The sequence below is a fragment of the Staurois parvus genome, unplaced genomic scaffold (assembly GCF_062004578.1).
Source record: "Staurois parvus isolate SC_StPar_1 unplaced genomic scaffold, SC_StPar_1.0 ptg000469l, whole genome shotgun sequence".
NCBI classification, from domain to species: Eukaryota; Metazoa; Chordata; class Amphibia; order Anura; family Ranidae; genus Staurois; species Staurois parvus.
In genome coordinates this window covers 1189801-1202802 of record NW_028318265.1, presented here as the reverse complement: position 1 = coordinate 1202802, position 13002 = coordinate 1189801, and the positions used below count along the sequence as shown (strand labels likewise).

Sequence of the window (13002 nt, the reverse complement as noted above, 5' to 3'; positions counted from 1 at the left end):
TTAAAATTTTTGATCGTTTAGCCCGCTGGGTTAAACAATATTAAAAGATTAAAAAAAAAAATGATAGTGTGTACTGGGCATTAGGCTGTTTCTGGACTATAAAGCCAGTGGCTCTGGGTGTATAACTGGATAAATGGCTCCATATTTAGGCTGTACTGTGCTTTAAACCAGTGGCTCTGGATGGACAGTTGGATAAATGGCCCTTCGTTTTGACTATCTGTGCTACAACTCTGGATGGACATTTGGATAAATGGTTCTCTTTTTGTATGTGGGCTATAAATGAACAGCTCTGGATAGAAAGAACTTTGTTCTGCCTACTGTACTGGAAAAAAAGGGGTTTTGTTTAAAGTGGTGCCATGTAAATACAATGCTGTAAAAGGTCACTCACCCACTGGTGTCATCCTCGGGGCCTTTCTCTCTCTGGGTCCGGATCCATTGTTCCAACTGTTGCATGGAGTTGGTCCTCTGGATTATTTTATTGGGCTCCCCATGAGGCAAGTATGGTCTGTGGTTCAGGTGGGAATCAGTCTCAGTGACATGGCCTTGACTATCTAGGACTCTGTTGTCAGGTCCATTTATGTGAACACTCTTGTAGTGCCCTATGTTTGTTGCCAGAATGTCATAGTCAGAAATACAGGACTGCAGTTTCACGCTGTTGATTTTAGTTAGAGGCCGATCTTGTCCTTCTTTCTGAAAGCCATATTTCTCTGCCTCCCAAGCAGCTTTCTCCTCCACTTTGCAAGTAATTTCTTTATTTCGCTGGTTATTATTGGCTTCGGGCCGAATTAACAGCCTGTGATTGGCCACGTGGTTTATTTCCTGGGTGGCCACGTGCTCTTGTTTTGCTACATTCTCCCTAAACAAAAAAAGTGAACACAAGATAATCAATTGCTATATCTTCTAATATTAATAAAATTTTCTTTTCACAACAATAATAAGTTCTCTATCCCCACCACAATTTGCAGATACAGTCTGTGACTTCAGGACATATTTCATACCCCAACAGGCAGTAGATAAAGGTCAGAATGCAGTTTTTGATGTTCTCTCCGGGGAAATACAGATTTTTTTTTTTTACCGTTTTATCCTAATTATAAAGTTGCTCTGGGCAACCTGTTCCTTCATATTTACCATATTTCAATACATGAAAAAAACAGCAAAATGTGATGTTCAGATAACATTGGCAAGATTTGAAGGCTCTTGCCTGCTTATTCATTAAAGGGATATTAAAAGGATCATTTTTTTTCTTAAATCACAAATATGTTGTTATACTTGCTTACAAAACCATTGCACAGGGCCGTCCTGATCCTCCTCTTCTCAAGTACCCGCCGGTGCTTCTGGCCATGTTCTCTGGGGGCATTCGTGTGCTCACTCCCGAGCCGCCTCGGTGTGTCTATAAAAGACACACAGAGAGCAGCTCAGCCCCGCCCTCCATTCTCCCCTCATTGGTTGTGATTGATAGCAGCAGTAGCAAATGGCTCCCCCTGCTGTGTCCCCAGCCAATGAGGAGAGAGAGATCCAGGAGAGCCAAGGCTCCTGTGTACATTGCTGGATCAAGATCAATCTCAGGTAAGTAATGGGGGGCCTCTGGGGGGAGAAGCAAACATAGAATGCATAAAGGTAAAAAACCTTCAGCCTTTACAACCACTTTTGCTGATGACATACACCACCCAAAAACAAGCATAATCCATTATTTACTATGAAATGAAGCTTTTCTCCTTTTTGTCACCCTTAAGTTTCAGCATTGTAACTTTCCTTTCTGTAACTCTACAAGCCATGACCAGCACGGCTTCACTGCAGTCTGCACATCATAGGTCTGGCCTATATGTAGCCAATATAAAGGAAGAGCACTCACTGTCAAACTGCTGAAAATCATTTGAAAAGGTATATGGGGCTTTATAATTATTTAAACTGGTGAAAAAAAAGTATAACTGCACAATATATCGGACACACAAGATGGTCAAACAAAAAGCAGTAATAATGTTCTTTGTAAACAGACCACCACACAAGGATTCTCCATTTCTGCAGGCCACATCTTTTACCCCAACTCTTAGTACTGTATCCTGCAGGTGATGCAGCTTGCTCTACTTTTTCATTCTGCGTCCTGCAGGCAACACTGCCAACCCTGGCTCTCTTCTGCATCCCGTTGGAGACATTGCTTACTCCGACTTTTTTATTCTGTGTCCTGCAAGCCACTTTCCTTCCCATAATTCTCTTTTTTGTGACCTGCAGGCAACATTGCCTATCCTAAGTCTGCATTATGTGTTCTGCAGGCAACACTGCTTACCCTAATTCCCTGTTCTCTAGGCAACATTGCTTACCCTGACTCTCCATTCTGTGTTCTGCAGGCAACACTGCTTACCCTGTATCTCCATTCTGTGCCCTGCAGGTGACATTGCTTAACCTGATTTTTTTATTCTGTGTCCTGTACACAGCACTGCTTACCCCAACTCTCAGTTCTGCGTACTACAGATGACATGGTTTACCCTCTCACTTCTGTGTCCTGCAGGCCACCCTGTGTTTGCGGAGTTTCCATTTTGTGTCCTGCAAGCAATGGTGCTTATCCTTACAATTCCTTGTTCTGTGAACTACAGTTGACGATGTTTACCCGGAATCTTTTTTCCATATCCTACAGACAATACTACTTACTTTGAAATCTCAATTCTGTGTCCTGTACCTGATGCTACCTACCCAGATTCCCCATAATGGGTCTTTCAGGCCACACCAATTACCCTGACTCTTGCTGGCAACACCGCTTACCCCAGCTGATTGTTCTGTGTCATGCAGGTGGTACTTCTTAAATGAACTATCTTCTAGTGGGTCAGCGTAAATGTGCAGTTGTAGGATTATGCATATTTACAAAAAGCTTCACGTTTCAGAATTTTTACTCGTTATTTCCCTCATGTGGAATGCTAAAGATAGACTTCAAACCTCAACTACCAATTCTGCATTTGCCATAGATCTACAGAAGATTCTTGTGGTCACTTTGTGTGATGTTTCATGGAATGTATCTGCTGACTTCGCAAATGTGGCCAGTCCCCCAACAAGCAGAATTTCCTGACTAAGTGTATAATTTACCAACAGACTGCTGGAGGAAAATTGCAGCTTTGCGTTCCGATCACGGCGACATGTGCTGTGGTACTGCACACATCTACAGCAAACATCACTCATACACACTCAAAAACCCCTACAAAATGGCCAGTCTGCAAAATCTGAGTAGAAGCAGATGTCCAGAGCATGTAATGGGTTATCGATTAGGGATTCATATTTATAAACCATCACAACAGACCCTGGTAACACTCCCTACATACACATTGTACTGTTTAGCAAAGTTTCTGCATTTCTTTCTTGCTTTTGTTTTGGTGTCAGTCCTACAGTTTGTTTTTCATAGAAAGATTCCATAGCCTGGATAGAAAAGCCTTTCCCCCCTAGGTCTGACTGAAAAGGGGGCATGTCAAACCTCTGCAGAGAGACATCCACAACCCCATAGAGAGAAATTGCACTGTAGCATCCCGGTTTGGAACAGACGTTTCTACACTTTATAATGAAAATAAACTTTAAGACTTATCATACCCATTGTGTTGAAGCACCTAGAACATATATATATATATATATATATATATATATATATATTCAATTCACACTCAAAGTTCAAATGGTGTTTAAGTGAGTTTATTACATTATTTTTGCATGTTAGTCTCTTTTCATTACACAAAAAAAACCTGTTTTGCATTTCCTGTCCAGCGGGCATTCCAGTATTTCTAAGAGATTCGTTAAAGTATGTCAAAAACACACAAAGCAGCGTAACACTGGCATTTTTGTGTATTTTGGTTAAATCCTTTGGAGCTTCCTCATATGAATTACTCATGCTGCAACAGCAGTGGTTTTTAAAGCTTGCTAATGTGGACATGCCCCATTAAAGTAATTGTTTCTTAGATGTCGTGCTGTGAATATGCAATACTACGATGTGTTAAACCACAGGGCAACACAAAAAAGTATTCCTATTCATATTTAGCACCCCCTGACACCACACTAAGAAAGATGTTAGCATTTTACCGTTTGATGGGCTCTGAGTGTACAAGTGACGCCCCAATCATCGCCCTCATCCACAGCTCCATCTCCTTGCTGGTGTCAGAGCAGAAGTAATACGTTCGCATGTTGGAGTGTGTCGCCTGGGGGAATGAAACAAATTTATAGTCTGAACACAAAACATGAGTCCATAAACTTTATTTTCTTAAAAAGAATAACACTGGCCACGATAGAAAGGCAGCAGCCAAATAAAAGCTTTTATTACTAGAGATGAATAATCTGAGGAAAGTCAGCTGGTTTGTCTGTGATGAGCTCTGCCTATGTTCTTACCTTGAAGGCATATGAGCGGTTTATATGGTCCTCTGGGATAACCATAGATATCTGGAAACTTGGAAGCAGAATACTCCCCAGGACACCCTCTTCCTTCTCATCTGCCAAGTGATAAGACTGAATTAAATAAGTTAGTGAAATAGATAGTATCAGCTGAATAAATAGCATGATGGAGACTAAGACAGGAATGTATCTGTACAGTTTCTAGCATAATACCGATACCGGCATAAAAGAACAGTCTGTATAGGGATAAACAGGTCACATACACACACAGATTACCTGTGAGACTGCAATCAACCATAAGAGGGAGACACTAGTGCCCTGATTCCCAATCTGAGGCCCTTTGGCACCTGTGTGGCTCTCAGGCCACAGCAGCTAGAAGTCTAATTTTGCCCTGGTTAGGGACTGACTTGGGTCCAGTGAAGGAAAAGTATTAATTAGACAGGCCTTTTCATATTAAATGGCTTGGCTTATTTCTTGAACACTTATTCTTTTATTCTTTTTTTCCTTTGTATGTACTGTCCTCTGACCTTTGGTAAAGGATTTCAATGATGCAAGTATTTATTCACATTTGAGAAGTGTATTCCTGGTGGTTTTAAAGCATTATTTTCATGCATTTCTGCACGTGTATCAAGCATCAGGAGTTTATTTATTAGGCTGGGCAAGTGGAGCAGTTCTTTAGGAGGAGAGGAATTCTTTAGGCGTAGAAACACATGAAAATATGTTTAAAAAAAAAAAAAAAAGAGCTCATGTACTTTTCTGAGTGTAGGGTGTGGAGCGACTGAGCATACAAGAATGAACAGGAACAATTAGAAAGAATGGGATTCTGCACAGTCAGGCATAGGCAAATGAGCAGAAAAACACTCTCAAGTGTGAAAGGGGGTAAAATCTGGTGCCAGTAAAGTTTGAGGTAGCTGTCAGGAGCACAAGTGTCAAATCAATGTTTTGCAGAGGGACTGCAATGGCATTGATAATCACTGTCTCTGTCATACTGCAATTCAACTTTCATGGCATGGTGACTGCAGATCATTCAGGGCTGCCTCTCTTTAAATGATACTCCACACAGAACAGTATGAACTGAAGGTAGGGAAGGTGTGCATCCCTCCTCTCAGCCATTCAGCTGTATATCATTTTTGAATGACAGGAGATCAAATTACAGTCCCTTTACATAAAAGTAAAGAATTGCAGAAAAACAGCAGTAAGCAAATTCTGAAGTTTCACTAGCTCAGTGTATATGAAATATCTGTAAGGGTCAGTTCACTCCAAATGCACTTCAAATGCATTTTTGCTTACAGTTCACTCCACACTCAATTCCAGTGTGTTTTTGATGCATTTTGCTGTGTTCCAATACAGTTCTGTGCAGAAAAAAAGCAGTATGTTCTACTTTTTTTTCTGCATTAAAAAGCATTAGAACTGACTGCACTGGTGTGAACTGGGGTCATTGGAATACATGGAAAACACTCTGCATGCATTTTTGACGCACAAAAAAAGCAATTGACTGAATCTGGTGTGAACCAGCCCTAAGAGAACAAGTTGCAAATGTAGAAACACTGATGGCATGGAGAAGCAGCAGAGGCCACTTTTCCTACACACAGGTCATAACAGAGAAGCTGCTTCACTTCCATATCATCAAACTCTGCTGCAGACATGACAAGATTTCCCCATTCACGATATGTAGAATCAATTTTCTAACAGAAAGCTATCGCAGCCTGTGCAGGGCAGCTACTGGAAGGAGAAAATACCGTATTTTTTGTATACATTTATTTTGCAGAGGCCAAGTGGGATTTCGGCCTCTGATGGAGCACGATAACCTGAGGCAAGAACAGAGGCTGACATTCAATTACTGCTCTGGAGTGTCAGCTCCCTGTGCGCTAAGTCACCTGGCCCCCGCCCTGCTAGTAATACAAAACTCAGGACAATTTAGAAAAATAAACTCCATCCGCCATAAAGCTCTATCTCCGCCAGTGTAATGATAAACACTTGTGTGCGGCGGGGGATCAGTGTCCACCCTGCTGTGAGCAGAACACAATCTGCTGAATTACAGCAAACATACAGAGTCAGCAATGGAGGACGTGTGTGGAATACATAGTGCCAATTCCAAAGGTGGTATAAAAAAGTATAATGGCACAGAACAGGGGACCAGGAACTACCGGGCATAATTGCACAAAATAGGGGACAGGGGACCACCACATATAATGGCATAAAAAATGGGAGACAAGTGACCAACAGGTGCATACACTAAGTATGGGAGAACAGCAGGTATAACTGCACTGACCGGGAGGCCACCAGGACTAACCATACTCAGTGGGAGACCCTACACAGGGCAGGAACCAACAGGTATAAATCTCACAAAATAGGGGACCACCAGGTATAACTAAAAAGAAGGAGGGACTGGGGACCACCAAGTATAAGCACACACACACACAAAGCAGAGGACTAACCATTATACAGCCAACACACACACACTAGATGGATTTACTGGCAGAGTACATGCCTGATGTGCAGTTGAATCATTCCAATGTATCTGCCTCTACTTACATGATTTTCACTAGCAAATTTGGATTTTGGCAGGTTCATCAATTATAAGACTGTATGACCCATTTTGCCTGAAAATATCCCTGTTAACTTACTCCAGATACAGTCAGGTCCATAAATATTGGGACATCGACACAATTCTAACATGTTTGGCTCTATACACCACCACAATGGATTTGAAATGAAACAAACAAGATGTGCTTTAACTGCAGACTGTCAGCTTTAATTTGAGGGTAATTACATCCAAATCCGGTGAACGATGTAGGAATTACAACACCAAAAGACCTGGAAGACCACAGAAAACAACTGTGGTGGATGACCGAAGAATTCTTTCCCTGGTGAAGAAACCACCCTTCACAACAGTTGGCCAGATCAAGAACACTCTCCAGGAGGTAGGTGTATGTGTGTCAAAGTCAACAATCAAGAGAAGACTTCACCAGAGTGAATACAGAGGGTTCACCACAAGATGTAAACCATTGGTGAGCCTCAAAAACAGGAAGGCCAGATGAGAGTTTGCCAAAAAAAAAAAAAGCCTTCACAGTTCTGGAACAACATCCTATAGACAGATGAGACCAAGATCAACTTTTACCAGAGTGATGGGAAGAGAAGAGTATGGAGAAGGAAAGGAACTGCTCATGATCCTAAGCATACCACCTCATCAGTGAAGCATGGTGGTGGTAGTGTCATGGCGTGGGCATGTATGGCTGCCAATGGAACTGGTTCTCTTGTATTTATTGATGATGTGGCTGCTGACAAAAGCAGCAGGATGAATTCTGAAGTGTTTCGGGCAATATTATCTGCTCATATTCAGCCAAATGCTTCAGAACTCATCGGACGCCGTTTCACAGTGCAGATGGACAATGACCCAAAGCATACTGCAAAAGCAACCAAAGAGTTTCTTAAGGGAAAGAAGTGGAATGTTATGCAATGGCCAAGTCAATCACCTGACATGAATCCGATTGAGCATGCATTTCACTTGCTGAAGACAAAACTGAAGGGAAAATGCCCCAGGAACAAGCAGGAACTGAAGACAGTTGCAGTAGAGGCCTGGCAGAGCATCGCCAGGGATGAGACCCAGCGTCTGGTGATGTCTATGCGTTCCAGACTTCAGGCTGTAATTGACTGCAAAGGATTTGCAACCAAGTATTAAAAAGTGAAAGTTTGATTTATGATTATTATTCTGTCCCATTACTTTTGGTCCCATAACAAGTGGGAGGCACATATGCAAACTGTTGTAATTCCTACACCGTTCACCTGATTTGGATGTAAATACCCTTAAATTAAAGCTGACAGTCTGCAGTTAAAGCACATCTTGTTTGTTTCATTTCAAATCCATTGTGGTGGTGTATAGAGCCAAAAATGTTAGAATTGTGTCAATGTCCTAATATTTATGGACCTTACTGTATAATCAGTTATTTCAAGTGGAGAAGAAACCTACCAAAGATGCTGTTTTTGCTGAATTTCCCTACTCTTCGTTTCTTAGAGAATACCTCTCTCTATTGAAAATTAAAAACGGTTGGAGCATTTGTAAGTGAATTTAGTGGCATAATTTTCTGAAATTCCCAAGAAATTGATGTGAACCACTTATATATAATATACTTGGCTAAGCTAATTGGATGATGCATTTATTAATCCATAAATTTGTTGGAGTGGCCAAACTTGTATAGAATGCACAACGAAGGAGACCACCAAAAAAAAAAAAATTAACATGTTATTAACGTTTAGTATATGGTATCTTAAGGCTTAAGAGTACAAAATACTGATGAGGGTTGTTCATCAGCAATCATCGCCTCTGCACCTTACACATATTCTTTACAAGCGATCTTCCTCAGTCAGAAAGTCATGAAATCCTCTCAATTTGTAATTTCACCAAGCCGCTGCTCTCTGTACTGCTGAGGAATGTGAGCATTAATAGCAGAGTTTTCAGTGCAGGGCCCTGCAGTTATAAAGTGGTCAGAGACTTAAGCACTACAAGACAGATGAGAGCCGATATGTCCGCACTCACTTCGGAGATAGAAAAAAGATGAAAAACGATACACCCGCATTCACCTTGGAGATACAAGATTGATGGGAGCCAATATGTCCACACTCACCTTGGGGATACCAGACTGATGAGAACCTGTGTGTCGGCACTCATTTCCACACTACAAGACTGACGAAAGTTGATATGTCTGCACTCACCTCGGCACTATAAGATGGGTAAAAGCCGACATGTCTGCACTCACCTCGTCACTATAAGATGGGTAAAAGCCGACATGTCTGCACTCACCTCGGCACTATAAGACGGGTGAAAGCCGACATGTCTGCACTCACCTCAGCACTATAACATGGGTGAAAGCCGACATGTCTGCACTCACCTCGGCACTATAAGACAGGTGAAAGCCGACATGTCTGCACTCACCTCGTCACTATAAGATGGGTGAAAGCCGACATGTCTGCACTCACCTCGTCACTATAAGATGGGTAAAAGCCGACATGTCTCCACTCACCTCGGCACTATAAGACGGGTAAAAGCCGACATGTCTGCACTCACCTCGTCACTATAAGATGGGTGAAAGCCGACATGTCTGCACTCACCTCATCACTATAAGATGGGTGAAAGCCGACATGTCTGCACTCACCTCGTCACTATAAGATGGGTAAAAGCCGACATGTCTGCACTCACCTCGTCATTATAAGATGGGTAAAAGCCGACATGTCTGCACTCACCTCGTCACTATAAGATGGGTAAAAGCCGACATGTCTGCACTCACCTCGTCACTATAAGATGGGTAAAAGCCAACATGTCTGCACTCACCTCGTCACTATAAGATGGGTAAAAGCCAACATGTCTGCACTCACCTCGTCACTATAAGATGGGTAAAAGCCGACATGTCTGTACTCACCTCAGAGATACACGACCAATGAAACCTATATGTTCGCACTTACCTCAACACTATAAGACAAAGCAAAGCCTATATATCTGCACTTACCTCAGCACGACAAAATGGATGAGAGATATGAGCATGCTCACATCGAGGATACAAGACAGATGAAAGCCTTTATGTCTACACTCACCTCAGAGATACAGGACAGATGAGAGCCGATACATCTGTACTAACCTCAGAGATACAAGACAGATGAGAGCCAAAACGTCCACAATCACCTTAGAAATACAAAATGGATGACAGCAGATATATCAGCACTCACCTCAGAAATTAAAGACGGATGAGAGCCGATATATCCACAGTCACCTCGGCACTACAAAACAGATGAGAGACAATATGTCCGCACTCACCTGTGCACTACATGATGGATGAGAGACTATACGTCCACACTCAGCTCAGAGAAAAAAGATGGACGAGAGCCAATATGTCCACACTCACCTCAGAGATACAAGTTGGATGAGAGCGGACATGTCCACACCCACCTTGCATGAGTGCCAACATGTCTGCACTCACCTCAGAGACACATGACATGTAAGTCTGCACTAACCTCGGAGATATAAGACTGATGAAAGCTAAAATGTCCACACTCACCTCGATAATAAAACAGACACAAGTCTGACAGAACAAACCAGCGCTTCTTCCACAATTTCATCCCAGAATTTGCCTGGAAAAATACACAATTACTCCATTAACATATGAACTTCATGATGTATTAATCATAAATAATAAATGAGGCAGCACACCAGAAAGCGCCATGCTTTGATACTCAAGAGTTACCATGATGACACAGAGAGTACAGAACTGTCAGGGATTAAACTGAACATTATATATGTAAAGGTGAAGGACTGAAAACTTTTGTCTGATCAATGACTATCTCACTCTGATGAGATTCCCCCCTACCCCACCTCATCTCCATTTTTATCACAAGGACAGGCAGTCAGGGAAAATCTCCTAGACAGCAATCGCACCAAGGTAGAGATCCTGACCTGCCACACCACACTCAACCTAGAAGAGGGAAAGCAAAGTTTGGGCTGAAGTTCCACTTTAATAGACTTTAACACAAAACGGACATGGGTTCAGACCCCTGGGGATTAGAGCTGACAAAGGAAGTGATGTCATCTCGGCAGACCTTTCAGGGGTTAACAGAAACACGGAGTGCTGACGCATCCTCTGCAGATGGCGCAAGGTGACGCTTCCACTACTTCACTTTAATTAGCACCACGTGCAAGTCTGTGTTGGCTTTTTGTAACACATCGCAGAAGGTGTTTATCGAACACTATCGCTACATGTTAATGACATTGCCACATTAACTCTAGCAGTCCCAGATGGAGACTTGGGTGACTGTACACAGTGAATGATATATGGAGGAGTTTCACTTTCTGTTGTATATTGTAACAATCCTGGTGTGTCTTCCAGCAGGTGAGAAGTAAGTCACATTATCAAGGAAGGGAGATGCTTCAAACACCGCATAACTCCAAGTATGCTGTGACAGGTAGATATACACAGGTAGATAGACACAGAGTGGCTTTACTCAGAGTTCAGGAGCCATTCTAATCGAGCAGAGACAATTGCAGAAACAGCTCTGGACCTCAGCTAAATATTTTTTCACTATGTGCTGACATATGAACCAGTTATTTAAATGAAAACTCCAGCCAAACAGTGAAATACAAAATGAAAATACATCTGAACTATTTTATCTTCCAAAATGCTAGCAGTGCTTTTCAGCCAGTCGTGTGATTCACACAGCACTGCCACTCTGTATAGGGTGGAGGTGTGACACCACTACACAATGTCACAGTTTCCTGGTGTTCCATGCTTTTAAGTGAACTATCAATGTATCACTGCCATGGCCCTACCTGCAGTCACTTCCACCTCTCAATGCATAAAATGTGTGCTGGTGATACACTGACAAACTTCTCATCATTTCTTTTTATCAATCCGACTCACCAATCTAATAGCTCGGATCTCACATCACTCACAATTTACTCTTCTCTACAATTCTGGTTTGTGTTTGACTGAAAATTCAAAACGACTGATCATGGCAGCACATTGTTTCCAATTTCAATTCTGTTTTGGAATGATCTTTCTTTTTAGATGAGAAAAGTAGCAAAATGCTTTAACCAATCCTGAAACTTCTCATATAAATATATACATATAAAAAAAAGAATTTTTTTTAATTACTCAGAACCCCCAAACATCAGATTAAATTAAATAAAATTTTTTTATATTTATATATATAATTTGTTTTTATACAGGCCCTAGAGAATAAAACTGTGGGTGTTGAATTTTTTTAATGTAACATGTTATTTGCGCAGCGGTTTTCCAAATGCAATTATTTTGGGAAAAATACACATTCACTGCTGCACAGGAGGTCTGGAGCTAAAATTATTGCTCTCACTCTGACATTTGTGACGATACCTCACATGTGTGGTGTTGATCACCATTTACATTTGATTGCATGACTTAGGCGCAGGGGGGTGGAACACTTTACATTTTTTAAATAATATCATTTACTTTATTTTCCTACGGAGGTCTCACCTGGACCCACTCACCCAGGCCCAACGGTCATATAGGTGGTGGGGTTGGTATGCTCCTGTCACCGCAGAGCACCTTCCGAGTCCTCCCAAACCCCCCCTCCCTATCCTTCTCCTCCTTCGAGGCCCACTGCGTCCGACTATTCTCCCCAACCCCCCTGAACATTGCTGTGATATACCGGCCTCCTGGATCCATACCCCGCTTCCTGGATGACTTTTCCTCCTGGCTACCCTTCTTTCTCTCCTCTGAGCTACCCACCATCATCCTTGGGGATTTCAACATCCCTGTCAACCTCGACAGCCCGTCTCCTCCACTTAACCTCCTCCTTTGCACTTGCACAGTGCATACAATCCACCACCCACTCTGATGGTAATATCCTTGATCTCATCTTCTCCAACCGCTGCGCTCCCCACAACCTCACTAACACCCCCTTCCCTCTCTCTGACCACAACCTGATCACCTTCTCTATCTCCTCGTCCTCCAACGCCTACCCCTCCAAATGTCACACTACTACCAGCCGTAACCTCCGCAACCTTAACCCTGCCCCCCTCCACTCTGCAGCTGATCAACTCCATGACCGCATCCTCCCCCTGTCCTGCCCTGACTTGGCTATGACTGCGTACAACAACGCGCTCTCAACAGCCCTTGA

The 13002-nt window shown here is 42.4% G+C and overlaps 1 protein-coding gene across 12 annotated transcripts in view; it reads right to left on the bottom strand.

Moving 5' to 3' along the window:
• Positions 1-13002, bottom strand: part of PLEKHA5 (pleckstrin homology domain containing A5) — a 213779-nt gene that overhangs the window by 99658 nt on the left and 101119 nt on the right. For all 12 annotated transcript variants that reach the window (XM_089689103.1, XM_089689100.1, XM_089689104.1 and 9 more), the window contains 4 exons: positions 10410-10482; positions 4357-4457; positions 4054-4169; positions 389-856 (listed from right to left, as the gene is read on the bottom strand). In XM_089689103.1, coding sequence (XP_089545229.1) covers positions 389-856; positions 4054-4169; positions 4357-4457; positions 10410-10482 — 758 coding nt within the window. The remainder of the gene's footprint in view (positions 1-388; positions 857-4053; positions 4170-4356; positions 4458-10409; positions 10483-13002) is intronic.